Source organism: Muntiacus reevesi, chromosome 18 (genome assembly GCF_963930625.1).
Source record: "Muntiacus reevesi chromosome 18, mMunRee1.1, whole genome shotgun sequence".
Lineage (NCBI taxonomy): Eukaryota > Metazoa > Chordata > Mammalia > Artiodactyla > Cervidae > Muntiacus > Muntiacus reevesi.
Genome location: NC_089266.1, coordinates 15,449,917 through 15,465,602, shown reverse-complemented (window position 1 = coordinate 15,465,602; position 15,686 = coordinate 15,449,917). Strand labels below are relative to the sequence as shown.

The 15,686-nt window shown below is 44.9% G+C and overlaps 1 protein-coding gene across 1 annotated transcript in view; it reads right to left on the bottom strand.

Moving 5' to 3' along the window:
• MARCHF10 (membrane associated ring-CH-type finger 10) overlaps positions 1-15,686 on the bottom strand; it is an 89,291-nt gene that overhangs the window by 36,829 nt on the left and 36,776 nt on the right. Inside the window, exon 3 of the mRNA XM_065910975.1 lies at positions 10,481-10,652. Within this exon, the coding sequence (XP_065767047.1) occupies positions 10,481-10,652 (172 nt within the window). The remainder of the gene's footprint in view (positions 1-10,480; positions 10,653-15,686) is intronic.

The following is a 15,686-nucleotide window of genomic DNA, read 5'->3' as shown; positions in this document are numbered from 1 at the left end:
GGGAACACAGACCCACCAGACAAACAGATTCAAGTTTTACTGAGCACAGCCCTGCCCTGCAGAGCAAGCCTCAGTTCTACACACCACCAGGTCCTCACAACAGGAAGTTTGCCCAAGCCTCTTAGATAGCCTCATCTACCAGAAGTAAGAAAAACTATAATCCTGCAGCCTCCGGAATGAAAATCACAGAAATGGAAAGGCAGAAGATTATGTCCCAGATGAAAGAACAAGACAAAACCCCAGAAAAACCATAGAGTGGAGATAGGCAACCTTCCAGAAAAAGAATTCAGAACAATGATAATGAAGATGATCTGGGATCTTGGGGAAAATAATGGAGTCAAATATTGAGAAGATGCAAGAAACATTTAATAAAGACCTGAAAGAACTAAAGAAGAAATAAACAGATGAACGATACACTAGAAGGAATCAATAGCAGGATAACTGAGGGAAGGATAGAATGGTGAAAGTCAATGCTGCAGAACAGAATAAAGAAAAAAGAATGAAATGAAGACAGCCTAAGAGACCTCTGGGATAACATTAAAAATATCAACATTTTCATTATAGGGGCCCTAGAAGGACAAGAGAGAGAGGACCTGAGAAAATATCTGAAGATATAATAGCTGAAAACTTCCCTAACATGAAAAAGAAAATAGAACTTCAACCAAGTCCAGGAAACTCAGAGAGTCCCAGGCAGGATAAACTAAAGCAGGAACACGCTGAAACACATACTAATCAAACTGACAAAAATTAAAGACAAAGATAAGATGTTAAAAGTAACAAGGGAAAATGATAAATGACATACAAGGGTTAACCCAGAAGGTTAACAGCTGATTTCTCAGTAGAAACTCTGTAAGCTAGAAGGGAATGGCATGATATATTTAAAGCAATGAAACAGAAGAGACTACAACCAAGAATACTCTACCCAGTGAGGCGCTTATTCAGATTTGATGGAAAAATCAAGAGCTTTAAAAGTTAAGAGAATTCAGCACCTTCAAGGCAACTTTACAACAAATGCTGAAGAAACTTCTCTAGGCAGGAAACACAAGAGAAGGAAAAGACCTACAAAAAACAACCCCCCACCCCCGCCCACCGCAAGGCCCCTGACAACTAAGAACCGAGTCCATTTAGTGGCCCATGTTAATTCCATGCACCTGATCATCCTTTAATTCCTCACATCACTGTATACACAGACACAGTTCTGGATAGACAAAGTCGAAAAGGAAGGTGGAGAGAGAAATGCAATTCCTGAACCTGTACCCCTCCCCCACACCATCTCCACTTTATTGCCCAGTGCCTAGGATTGTGCCTGAGAGATGCTTTTTGAATAGGTTTTATTGCTTCTTTTGGATCATGGGCAGAATTACAGCTTAACCGCAAGAGCTGATGTTGCCCTGGTGGAATAGGCAGCCTTCTGTACAGTCACAAATAATAGGCTGTGTCTGTTTGCTGGTCTGAGTATGCTGGGAAATGTGTGTTGTCTCACATCCCCAGAGGAGATCTTAATGAAAGCTTAATTATGGACCATAAATGTGTTTTATTTAGGAACTCAGGAGGTGGGATTTTTTTGATTTGGAGAGATGTAGGGCCTAATAAGTAGTCAGGAAAGAAAACATAAACAGTGACTGAGCCCTTTCACTTGTCCCTTCCCGGTGCGGTCCTGGGCGGGCTCTCACATCCAGCGTGGACGTCCCCCACCCAGTCCCGCCTCTGATGCCTCCCTCTCAGGGCCGGCTCTGCGTGCAGGGCCATGCCTCCAGGACTACGATCAGACACAGACGGGCCTGCTGGGTTTCTGGTGGTTATGATCCAGACTGTGCCAGACACAGGCGTGAAGAAATCAAATGAGTCTCGAGAGAGAGAGAGAGACTGAGAGAGGGAGGATGGGATTTTATTGGTCGCTCACTCCTTTAAGTGCTAGGAGAAGGCTGAGTGAAGTGGCTGCAGCTGTCTGGTCTCCCCCGACGCACCACACCGGCCTGCCGTGGGCCCCCCTCTTGTCCACCTGCCCTCCGGAAGCTTGAGGCTCCCCCCTTCTCGTCGGCTCCACTGTGCTGTGCGCCCTGCCCTGCCGAGGGCCGCTTACCACACGAGGTAGATTTTACTGGGCCGTCGGGGGCCGGGCAGGCATAGCACAGGGGTCTCGATGGGCCTGGGGCTGGAGATGGGGAAGTAGCACAGTGTGGCTGGAGACTCGGGCACGGGGCCCGGGGAGGAAGGAGAGGGGCTCAGGAATGGGGGGAAGGGGGCTGGAGGGAGGTGTGGTGGGGAGTCCTGGCCCGCCGCTGGGGAGGCAGGTGGCACTAGCGGCAGGAGGAGGCAGCAGTAACTGGTATTGGGCTGCAGGACAGGGGAGAAAGCAAAGACGGAGCAGAAAGGGGAATATTCGATGCAGAACAGCGGGTGCTCGCTGCTGTCACCTGCACAAAAGAAAAAAGCAGTCAGGAGGGATCACTCGCCCGGGGGGCAGGACAATGAATGAATCAAAACTCAAAAAATCATTCCGAGGGCTGGATGGCATCTCTGAGTGCCCGGCTCCTGCCTGGGAGGTGCCTGGCTTGGGTCTCAGAGTCGCTGAAGAGTTAAGCAGGGCAGTGACATCACCATCACCCCCCTTTCCGGCCAGTGGTCTCCGGCGTCCCCAACAGATGCAGGAAAGTTCTTCCCCACTAAGTTCCTATGTGGAAGCTCACGGGCCGTTCTCCTCTCCCACAGCCAGTCTAATTAGCTGTTCTGGCAGCAACATATGGTGGTCCGCGGGGTCTCACTTAGGTAAGCCTCTCTCCCCCGCTCTTCCAGCTGCCCACCCCGGTTGGAAGGTTGTGGTCATGCCCTAATCTGGCCTTTCTGTTGCAGAGGGGAGGCTTGGGGGGAAAAGGGAAAGGAGCAGAGACATCCTGGTGGGCTCACGGGCAGCGAGAGGGAGCAAGCAGGAAGAAGCAGGTGGACAGGAGGGAGGGGTCCAAGTGAAGTTAATGATTTGTTTGCTAACCTCACACTCAATCTGCCATCCTTGTTGGAGGCAGAATATGGGCGCCTGATGGAGTCACGATCCAGAGAGACCCCCCTCAGGCAGGACATATCTCTCCGCTCTGGTGCTCGCCGAGCTGGGTCACCTTGGATTGACGGCTTACCGCCTCAGAACCTGTTTCCTTGCCTGCAAAATGAGACAGGTGTTCTCTCTAGCCCTGTTCCTGCCAGGGTGGTCCTGGGACCACAGCAGTGTGGCTGTCGCCTGGAAGCTGCCTAGAAATGCAGACTTGCTGCCCATTCAAACCTACCGAATCATAACCGGTGGTTTATTGAGGTCCCCAGGTATTTCTGGAGAATTTTAAAGTTTGAGAAGCAAGGCTATGAGACAGTGGCCCAAACTTATGATGAGAATCACCTGTAGAGCTTGCTAAAAAACCAGTTTTGCAGCCCCTTCATTGGAGAGACATGCTCTGAGTCGGGACAGGCCCCAGGGGTGTGTGTTTTATAAAAGACTGCCCTGGCGACTCTTAGCAACAGAAGAGTTTGGGAAATGCTGTGGCTGAACTTGGTTCCAAAGCTAAGAAGCTATCATTGGAGCCATTACCTATAATGGAGGGCTCTAATCCTTAAGCACTTGAAAGTGCAGTAGGAGCTTACCCACCCATTTCCAAAGGCCTCTCTTGGCTCCTGGAGTGGCTCTGACTTCTTGGAACCTTTCTCTGTAGTTGTCTTTCCCTTCCTTCCTCAACTGTTCTTGCACCATCTCTCTCGTTACTCCGTCCACTTTCTCAGGGAAGACACTCTTGTGGTTTCAGCCACCTCTTACTCCCTGCAGACCCTTGGCTTCCTCCTGGTGGCCAGGAGCTCTCTGCTGAGCAGCAGACCTGGGTAACCAGGTGCTTCCTGGCATCTCCTGGCCTGACCAGGATGTTCCCAAAGACAACAGCTACAGAATAAGCCTTGCCTTCTCCTTGATTTCTCAGCCTTGGCAAAGGCAGCCGCCGTCGGCCTAGTTTTCTGGGCCAGAAATCCAAGATCTCTCTGATTCCTCCTTTTTCCTTTTCCCCATTCCTGACCCTCACCAAATTCTGCCAGGCTTACTTCCTTAAACACCCCTCCAGCACAGGCCCTCTCCCTCTGTTTTTGCTCCAGGTCAAGCCCTTCTCAGATCTCTCTGGGTCCACTGCAGTTGTGGGTAGTCTGGTCTTTTGGGTTCTGCCTGCCCTCACCCTCCTAGCCAACCCCCTCCCCTGGTCACAGTCAGCTGCTAACAACACTGATCTGATAGAATCCTTTTCCTGCTTAGTCCGCTGCTCCATCACCCCAGCATGACATTCAGGGCCCTCAGGAGCTGGGTCCTTGCTTACCTGGAGGGCACCAACTTTACGCTTCCTAACTTGTAGCCTGATGCTGACCCAGAGCTTATCAAACTCAACCTGTGCACACAGATCTCCCAGAGAGCCTGTTACATGCGGGTTCTGCATCAGTAAGGCTGGGCTGGGGTTCTTGCATTTTTAACAAGTTCTCAGGTGATGCCTCTGTTCCTGGTCTGGAGATACTGTGAGCCCCTAGACTTGTTGTAGTTCCTCCACGTCTGTCTGTCTGGCCTCTCTCCTCCCTCTTCCTCGTCCTCTCCCCCACACCTTTGTGTACTCAGCACCTCTGCTGGGTGCACCTTTCCTGCTTTAATCTCCCGTGCTCATTCGCTCAGTCCTGTCTGATTCTGTGACCCCATGGACTGTAGGTCGCCAGGCTCCTCTGTCTATGGAATTTTTCAGGCTAGAATACTGGAGCGGGTTTCCCTTTCCTCCTCCAGGGAATCTTCCTGACCCAGGGATCGAACCTGTGGCTGCTGCATTGGCAGGCGGGTTCTTTACCCCTAGCCACCTGGGAAGCCACCTTCCTCCTCCGGCCCTGGCTAACTCCCCTCCTTCAGGATTTTTGCCCCACAGGCCCCTCCCAACACATCCTTAGAGCTTACCTTGGCCAGGGTGTGTTGGTGTCCCACCCTCCCACTAGGCTGTGAGCCCCTGGAAGGCAGGTCCTGTGTGTTTGACTCTTGTATCCCCAGTATCTATGTGGTGCCTGGCAGATAAGCAGGCAGTAAGTGAATAGTGAAGTGCTGACTGAATGCATGATGGACAGGAAAACCAAGGCCTCTTGTGCCATGCACTCTGAGATGGTGGGGGCAAGTTAAATGTGTTGATAATATCCCATAGGTCCTGGGGGTATAGGTGGATGACTTTATTGGTAATCAAAGAGTTAAACATTTTAAATACTCAGGTTATGAACTGTCACATCTCAAACTAAAATATCTTTGGTTGAGCTATTCTCTTACACAGATGCTAACCTGGGAGCAGCCTGCGGTGTTGGGAGCAGACTTCATAAGTAGAGGCGGTCTTTGGGACTAACCTTTACCTAAAACCTAGTCTATACCCAGGATTTTAGTCCTCACGTCTACCTTGTGTTGGTAACAACTCCATTTTACTGATGAGAAAACTGAGTTTGGAGAAGTCGCCAGTTAATCTTCATAGGGTAAAGTAGACCAGAAATCTGAACCAGGACCTCAAATTCCAGGCTCTGTGATACCTGTGTCCTTCATTTAGGAGCATTACCATACATGGACTGAGAATTAGGATTCAGCCTATAAATATAGGAGCATTTGCTTATGTCAGTTGTTTTCTAACTTGGGCAGACAGCTTGGAAAGTTGTTGGACGCCACTGGACTTGCCTGGAAACCCATTCATCTTGGCCTCTCAGGGAATCTTCAACAGAACTGACTTGCCAGGTAAGTTATGAAGATTTGGGATTTGCCCTCAAATTTCTCTTCCTGGCTGCTCTTCAAGTGAATATTTCCCAATCCAAAAGAGACCACAGTTGTCTTAGAGGTGTACCTTTTAAAATATGAGTTTACTGCTTTTTCTTCGTTTTAGTCTCCATCATAAGCCCACTCTTAGGCTGACTAGGTCTTGCTACTCCTACAAATCTGTATCTGGTAATGACTAACACTGAACTCAATAAGAAGTGAGGAGAATATCAGAACATTTGGCTCTGTTTTAAAGGGCAAGATTTTGGAAGCAGGCTCACCGGACTCCATCCAGATCACTTTTCCTGGCACATAACAAGAGGGACTCTGCCCAGGCTCCGGGTGAGAGGAGAGGGCAGGCAAGGGCTTTTACTTCCTATGAGCCTGGCACTGGGGGTCAGGAGCATCTTAGGACTCTGGGTGCCAGACCCCCCATAGCACAATGGCCTTTGGATGGCTCTACATGTCCTGGAAAGGAGAGGCAGCTCCTGTCCAAGTCAGGACAGGGCTGGGAGGTGTTTTGGGAACAGGCAGGAGTCCAGGAGCCGGTGGCCCCCACAGCTCCGTGCACTTAATTGGCCTGCTGTCTGCTCTGCTTCCCACTGGTTCCTACAGGTCGATGGAAGGACTCAGATCCCGGGTACAGACTGGGCCTTTGGTAAAGGCTAATCCCCAAGCGTCCTCCCTCTGCTTCTGAAAGAAGAATATGTTAACAGGGCCAGGCTTATTTTTCACTCCACATCCATGTTCACCTTGATTGTGAAATAGGATTTCTGAATGGATTGCATGTCAGACCCAGTTGAGTCTTGACTCGCTGCCTGAGTTTTTCATGTCTTTTTGGAGGGAAAGCAAATCTCTGGCTTGGTGGATGCTTTCTGATTGTTCATCTTTTTCCATTTGGTGTTTTGCTTTGGAAATTCAGGGTGTAGTAAAAGTGTCCGTGCCTGTGTTTGTGTTAGGTGTTTAAAAGTACAACTCTGATTTTTGGTAAGGGGAAGAAGACTGAGGAGCGGGGAGGAGTTAACATAAAGACAGAAAAAATTTTCTAGTCCATTCTCCTTATTGAATAAAGCTCTCATGTGCAGGATGCCTTAGTGAAGTGAAAGTGAAAGTCACTCAGTCGTGTCTGACTCTTTGTGACCCCATGGACTATGCAGTCCATGGAATTCTCCAGGCCAGTATTCTCCACCCAGTACTGGAGTGGGTAATCTTTCCCTTCTCCAGGGGAACTTCCCAATGCAGGGATCGAACCCAGGTCTCCTGCATTGCAGGCAGATTCTTTACCAACTGAGTTATCATACATGAGCCATCATATATGAGCTATGGTGCTGGAGGCCGTTCTAATGGTTGAGAATATGTTTTATCATTGAATTCTCACAGCTATGCTAGCAGGTAGGAACTGTTCTGACTCCCAGGCTCTGCCATTTTACAGATGAGGAAACTGAGGCACAGAGAAGTTACTTTTCAAAGGGACACAGCAAATGAGAAACAGGGCCCAGATGCTAATCCAAGCATTTTGTTGCAAAAGCACTTGCCCACAACTGCACGGAGATAGGGGACAAGGAGAATCATAAGCCAACTCATTTAGAAACAGTTCCATGGAATATATGAATTAATTTAAAATGCATGAATTCCTCCTAACAGAGTGTGAATTACAATGAAAATCTGAGACCTTCTTGGTTATAAATCTATTAGTAGCGGGTACTGGTGGTTCCTCTCTTGTAAATAGCCGTTTTAGGGATTCCAGATGATAATTCACATATAAGGATTATAATGGAATATCACTACATAGGTTTGCACGTAAGTCAAACCACATTCTCCAGCTGAATTATTTTATCCAGGAAAAGTGTGGCATAACACAATATGGAATGTTAACCTATTGAGCAAAGGAATTCCACTGTCTTAATGGAATTAGTTTTGCGTAGAACTCAGGTCTGACATGGCAAGTTTTGGTAACTCACTACAATCTTTGGGTGGCCCCCAAAATGCTTTAGAAAATTATTTTCCTACAGAGATGAAGGAAAACAGGAGCCTGTGAATTTACCCACTGAATTGGATGGATGTGTCCTAGATACTTTAGGTCCCCACACCTCTTTATCTATTACAGCAGGGTATTTATCAGAATGTCCTGAGTTGTGACCACCACTGGACTCAACTTTGCCTGAATAAACTCAGCTTGTTATTGCCTTATCCATGGCTCTCATTTCACTGGACTGATAAAGGAATTCTGTGGGTGAGACTACACATGTGAAACAAGTAAATCCCAACACACCAAGACTCTACCCTTAGTTCACCCGATTAACCCAATTTACTATAGAACTGAGTTGGCTTCTGCGTAACTAACATCAATCAGCAGGGTTTTGTTGTTTTTTTTTTTAACCAGCAGGGTTTTTATGTTCGCTGGATGGCTGGGTCACAGTGGTCCTGCTTATGGTTGCATAGAGCTCGGACACAGTCTAGAGCTATATGTGACAATAAAGCTGGTGTTTTAAAATTTATTTATTGTATTATTATTTTTAAGCTGGTGGATTTTTTTTTTTTAATCAAGGTGGTTTTTAAAGGCTTTTACTCCAAATGTTGCTTGCTTAGTCGCTCAGTAGTGTCCAACTCTTTGCAACCCTTGGGACTGTAGCCCTCCAGGCTCCTCTGTCTGTGAATTTTTCAGGCAAGAATACTGGATTGGGTTGCCCTTTCTTTCTCCGGGGGATCTTCTGACCCTCCGTGGCAGGCAGATTGCTGCTGAGCCATTGGGGAAGTAACATCTCTTATTTGGTGAAATAATTATCCTTCTGCCAACCTGGCTCTCTTGCCCATACCTTGGTGCTTTCCAGCCTAGTAATTCCTCAAATTTGAGGTTTTATAGAATGGAAAGTGAGTTAATTTTCCTTTCCTGTCAGTGTTGTAAGTTCCATATGGAGTTCACTCAGTTGGAAGAACATCTGTGTTAATCAGACAAACTAAACGTGGAATGGGCCTGAACTGTCCATTTGAATGATTTATCTCTGCAAAGGACAAAACACAGCATGCAAATGGCTACCCAGTTTTAGCAAGAAGGCTAAAAATTATAACGAGTGATTACAGTTCCATTATTTAAACTTAAATTCAATTTTTTAAAAGACATCCTCAGTTTGATCCATGACAGCGTGTATTTGAAATATTTGAGGAGTGATCTTATCTGCCCTATTTCATTCTTAAACAGTCAAATTAAAAACCTAATTCCTACTAAAACACTTCAAAATGAGCAGTTGTTAACTAGGAAGAAACATGAGGTCACTTCTGACCATGAGATAAATTTTAATGATGGAGCCCAAGACAGTCATAGGCAAGAAGAACATCAGTGAGCATGTGACTGAACTTATTACACACACTTACATTACAATGGAGAAGCCTGCTCACACATCTATTTTCAGCCAATGGAAAGGTAGGAAAGATCCTCTGGGCTAAGACAACCAATATCTGTGGTTACAGCATCAGGAGCGGTAATAGTGTCCACTGCTACTGGTGGGTCTCTCCCCATCACCCTCAGCCAGAACTAGAATTTTTGCTTGCCCCAGGCAGTGGTGAATCCAGAGGAGCTAGTAAAGAGACTTTTAATTGGGTGGGGTGTTAAGCCATGTTTATCCTTCCTTCACCCATTCATAGTACCTTTTGCTTTAAAAGCACCAAAGGTGAAAGAAAATTTGGCCAATTAAATAGGAAAAGGAGTTGGGGCTTTGCCTGAAAGGACATCATTTCAGAAGTCAACTTTTTTCCCCAACTTCATTAAAGTTATAAAATATACCTAGTTAATCTGAGAGCTGCCATTGTCTAAAAATGCATCCAGACTTAACTGGATGGGTGGTTGCAGACAGGAGCTATTTAGGATTAGAAAGTCATTGTGCTTTTAAACAAATTGGATGCTATTTACGAATTCTTGGGCAGTTAATCTGGATCGTTTCCATTCCATTGCAAGCAGAAGACAGGCCTTTCTGCCTGGCTATCCCAACTTCCACGTCAGTTCCCCAGAGGAATCAAGTTTGTCCTACAGATGTTAGCTCTAATGGAGATGAGCCTGAGGGACTCTAAACTTCCGGCTACATTTATCCCCTCTCTGGATACTATTAAGTCGCTCCTGCCTGAAGCAGAGGACGGGTCTTTGCTTCAAAGGCAGCTAAAGAGTGAATTATTTACCAAATTGCACAAAGGGGAGGATTTATCAAGGCTCCCCTTCTTTTCCCCCAGAGAGGACAACCACAGAACTAGAAGACTTTATTACTCTCTTTCTCGGCAGTAAATTATGCCATTCAGATGCATTTGAAAGCTTCCCTTCATGCTCTGGATTGAGTCATAAAACTTGATACCTGGGGCCAAATGCCTTTATCCTCCCAGAAGGGTAACAAAGGTGAAAGGGCAGCCATTCTAAGCCAGTGCCACACAAAGGCAATGAGTGGGCAGAATTCGTGGACAGTGGAGACCCTTACTCTGCCTACTTCACACCTCTTCAACCTGATGTTCTCCGAAATGAATCTGATCCCTAGCAGACCATCAAACCCTCCAAAACCTGAATGAGCCACATGGAAACCACTGGGTTGTCATCAGACCACCTATCTGATTGTCGTCCTTAGTGTGATGCTAGACTTTAAAAAGCTTGTGAATTTCAAAACAAAACAGAAAACCATCACTCACCTTTTAGATTTTGTGAATTTCAATAAATCTGCCACTCACCTGGAGGGGGTTTGCTGGGGCCCGCTTTCTCTGATTTCTTGGGAGTCATGGTACTCTTATGTTTCTGCTTGACTGAGGTTTGGTCAATTGCTGGAAGTCTAGAATCGGTCTTACAAGCAGAACTTGTGGCAGATAATCTTGGTTCGGCTTGAGCATCCTCATCACCAGAACTCTACCGAAAATGAAAGGTCAGATCTGAGTATCAGTGATCAATAGGTCTTCTTTGCTGGGCAGAGGAAAAAGAGACAAGCCAAATGCAGCAACCTCTCGACAGAGATATCGGAGTGTCCTGCCGGCTCAATGTGCCCTTTTCGCCAGTCAGATTTTCATGGACTGGGCGTAGCAATTTAGAAATAATAGCAAAGTTAATGAGTCTATTTGGTAGGACATTATGAAAAGAATGAATTCCTGACCCTTAAGTAATTGGATGACCAATAAACAGCTCATGTTAAAAGCTGCACATGAAAGCATCCATGCATTTAAACTTCTTGCTATTTGTTATTTGAACTACTCCAGGGTGGGTGAGGAAGAACCATTCCTTATGTTAATCATATAGTTGATAATGAAAAGGAAATTTAGAGACGTATGTTGGGACTGAATAAATGAGACCTCAGTTTATGCTCTGAATTATCGGGTGCAACATAAGACAGATTAATCTTTTAAGAAAGCCCCTACTTGTCAGTCTTCTGTAAAGAAGTCAGTATAAATCTATGCATGGACAAATCATGACTCTTGTGGTGTCAGAATATCTTAACACAGCCTTACAGATGCAATGAAATCTGCCTGCAGTGCAGGAGACCTGGGTTTGATCCCTGGGTTGGGAAGATCCCCTGGAGAAGGGAATGGCTACCCACTCCAGTATTCTTGCCTGAGAATTCCATGAACAGAGGAGCCTGGCAGGCTATAGTACATGGGGTGGCAAAGAATTGGACACAACTGAGCAATTATCATACTTTGCCACACTTAGAGTGAAAACAACATACATAATTAGGAGAAACTTGGTCTTGAAGGTGATTTAAGTCCTGCCTTATGGTCCTAGGTCATGGTGTTCACATGATTTGCTAGGTGATATGCTCCATGGCAGATAAAACCAAAGGATTGCCGCCGCTCCTTCCAGGAAAAGGGTCACTAAATACTCCTGCATTGCACAATGGTCTGTATTGGCAAGTCCTCTGAAAATGTATTCCTCTGTCAACACAGAGTGCTAAATTAATGCCCCCCACGTCTCTCCAGTGGTGGCAATTTGTATTGATCTTGCTCCCTGTTCTCGCTGACAGTTGTGGCATTTTCATTTTAAGCCACCTGACTCAGGAAAATACTTTGAATAGCTTTGAATTATTGGGTGCAACCTAAGACAAACTCAGCTCTCAAAACAGTCCCCTACCTGTCAGTCTTCTATAGGGAAGTCAGTACAAATCTACAGGTGGACAGATCATTCTTTTCTGGATTATAAATCATGTTTGGTAACTTAGAGCCTGGGTGACAGCCTTCCAACAAATAATTATTGTTTCTCTCTGCATTTTCAGAAAACAGACCACCCTCAGATAAAGGGATGAGAAGAAGGAAAGGACATAATGAGTTGCTTGTTCTCCCTTTTCCCTTGTGAATCTGGAATTTAATAGAAATCCTTGATAATGATTTTGAAATGTCAAAGATGAAACATGAGGTCATTTCTGGGCATGAGATAGGCTTCCCATTCTCAGAGAAGGAAATGTGGGCAAATTTTAATGATGGTGCCTAAGACGGTCATAGGCAAGAAGAACATCAGTGAGCATGTGACCAAACTGCCACACACATACATTAGTAAATGGAGACGGCTGCTCACACATCTATTTTCACCCAATGGAAAGGTAGGAAAGATGCTCTGGGCTAAGACAACCAATATCCATGGTTACAGCATCAAGAGCAGTTAATAGTGTTCACTGCTACTGATGGGTCTCTCCCCATCACCCTCAGCCAGAACTAGAATTTTTGCTTGCCCCAGGCGGTGGTGAATCCAGAGGAGTTGGTGAAGAGACTCTTTTTTTTTTTCCCATTTATTTTTATTAGTTGGAGGTTAATTACTTTACAATATTGTAGTGGTTTTTGTCATACATTGACATGAATCAGCCATGGATTTACATGTATTCCCCATCCCGATCCCCCCTCCCACCTCCCTCTCCGCCCGATTCCTCTGGGTCTTCCCAGTGCACCAGGCCCGAGCACTTGTCTCATGCATCCAGCCTGGGCTGGTGATCTGTTTCACCCTAGATAATATACATGTTTCGATGCTGTTCTCTCGAAACGTCCCACCCTTGCCTTCTCTCACAGAGTCCAAAATTCTGTTCTGTACATCTGTGTCTCTTTTTCTGTTTTGCATATAGGGTTATCGTTACCATCTTTCTAAATTCCATATATATGCGTTAGTATACTGTATTGGTCTTTATCTTTCTGGCTTACTTCACTCTGTATAATGGGCTCCAGTTTCATCCATCTCATTAGAACTGATTCAAATGAATTCTTTTTAATGGCTGAGTAATATTCCATAGTGTATATGTACCACAGCTTCCTTATCCATTCGTCTGCTGACAGGCATCTAGGTTGCTTCCAAGTCCTGCCTATTATAAACAGTGCTGCGATGAACACTGGGGTGCATGTGTCTTGAAGAGACTCTTAATTGGGTGGGGTGTTAAGCCATGTTTAGCCTTCCTTCACCCATTCATTTGTACCTCTTGCTTTAACAGCACCGAACGTGAAAGAATGTTTGGCCAATTAAACCATGCCTGAAAGAGCTGGACATAACTAAGCAACAAGCAACAACAAAATTATATTTGGAATCAAGCACTTGCCTTTCAAATGCATCTTTCTCTGGTTCCTGGTTCTATCAACCTGACTTCCGGTTCTGAATCCCTCTATTTTTCTTTTTTTTAAACTTTTTATTTTATATTGGAAGATAGCTGATAGTTTCAGGTGGACAGCATAGGAACTCAGTCATACATATTACGAGTATGATAATCACTCTTGGGTCCAGAAATTACAGCTGAAAGTTGAGTGTTTTGTCAGCTGGAAACTAAAACCACAATGGAAAGAACTAGAATACTTATAAATGCCCTACTGGGTCTTTTCCTGCTTGCTTCATTGACTAATCTTAAGCCAATCACTTCAACATTTTGTGTCTTCATTTGTGTCTTATCATGTACTCAGCCTCATGCATCCTCTCTCCTGAAAGCCCATTATATTATCCAAGGAGGATGAGCCTTGGGTGAAAGGATTTGTAGCAACTCATTCTGGCAATAAAATGTAATATTAATATATAAGGCTGTAGCCCAGCATCCTGGGAGTGAATCCTCACTGTTACACATAGTGACTGTGTGACGTAGGGTTAGTTTTAGTCAGTTCATCTCTTTACCTCTCAGATTTTCTCATCTGTGAACAACAGTGTTTTCCTTTCGGTGGTTCTCTGCGGACAAAATGAGTTGAGATATGTTTATTGCACTTAGAACACTGCCAGGCACTGAGGAAGTGCCATGTAAGTGTTGGCTTTTGCAATTAGCCATTCACGTTAAGCCGTTTAAACAATTAACTAGCTAACTACTGAACATTAACTGCTTGCTGTTGAAACCAAAACCATAAGCCCCTCTGAGAAATTCTAATGGGTTTTCATGTGTTTCAAAGAGCAATGGACAGCAAGGTGGGGCAAGTCCTACACCAGACTCTTGATTTCTTCCAAAGGCTGTATAATTTATGATTGTGACATAAGTAGCCAGTTGACATTTATCTAGCCTTAAGAAAAATATGGTACAACTTCCCTTTCAGACAGCTCTAATGGAAAATATTTAACATTTAAAGATTATCAGATGATAATAATTAAATTACACTGATTTAAAGCTGATTTTAAAACGAAGCCACCTCTTCTTGCAATTTTAAAGAGCAATTACAATTTTCATTTCTTCTCCCTTATGTTCCTATGTTGAAATGTCACATGGAGGTTGGAGGCAACAGCACATTGCTATTCCTTTAAGAGGAAGAAAACTAGCTCTGTCTTTCAAAATCAAAGCCTGAAACATGAAACAAAAACAAACAAACAAAACAGAAAATCCCAGACTAAATTCTCTCTTGGTCATTTGAAAAGAGTCCTAAGAAAGCCATGTTAACTAAAGAAACTATTGTTGAAATTAACATGTATGTAGGGTATTATGATTTTTGTAATTAACATTTTTCAAAGATTCCTCAGCTTGCTCTTTGGGCATTGTCCATAACAAAGTTGAGATATTACCTTACTCAGAGCTAGAATCTCTCAAAAGTTCAGAAAGGGCTTCCCTGGTGGTCCAGTGGCTAAGATTCCATGCTGCCAATGCGGAGGGCCTGGGTTCAATCCCTGGTCAGAGAACTAGATCTCACATGCTGCAACTAAGACCCATCAGAGTCAAATAAATAAATAATATACAAAAGTTTTAAATCAAACCAATTTTAAAAAAAAGAAAGTTCAGAGAAAAACTCATATAGGAAAAAGAAGAAATTTACCTTAGAGTATGTAAGTGGCACTGGGCACTGAAGTAGGACTTTGAAACATTATAATGGTTCTGGTTAGACCTTCTGGAAGGTGGAGACCCAAGAGTTGGGAAGTGGGATACATTTTCTCAGGGATGTGAGAGTGACTGGATCTTTAAACAAGGACCTACTGATGTTGAGTCTGAAATGGCAAGGTGATGCCGAACAGAGATGATCAGAAGGGCAAGGAGACAGAAGTAGTCAGGAACAGAAAAGATCAAGTCATTTTCCAGCTCTTGCCTGATGGCTCATTTCCAAGACCTAAGGAGCTGCTTCTCAACCGGTATGCCACCTCCCTCCCTCCCGTTGCTGAATTCTGATTGATGTGTGCAAATCCCATTGTAGCCACGTGTCATGTGACGGATGGAAGGCTGAGCTGAGTGGATCTTATGACCTAGTGTAGAGATCAGGACATGACTTGCTGTGAATAAGAAAACAGGCAAAGATCAGTGTCAGGCTGGTGTCAGAGAAAGCCAGTGTGCTTGTTACAGATGAAATAAAGCATTCTCATGAGATTGTGAAAGAGAAGGATCAAGGTCGTGAAACTCAACACTCAAACAGTAATGACACGGGAAGGGCGGCCAGGGGACTGTGGGTGCAAACGTATGTCTTCCGAGTGTTGTCCCCAAAGTCCACATTCCTACTGTGCCTCAAACACAAAAACTGCCTTTGGAAA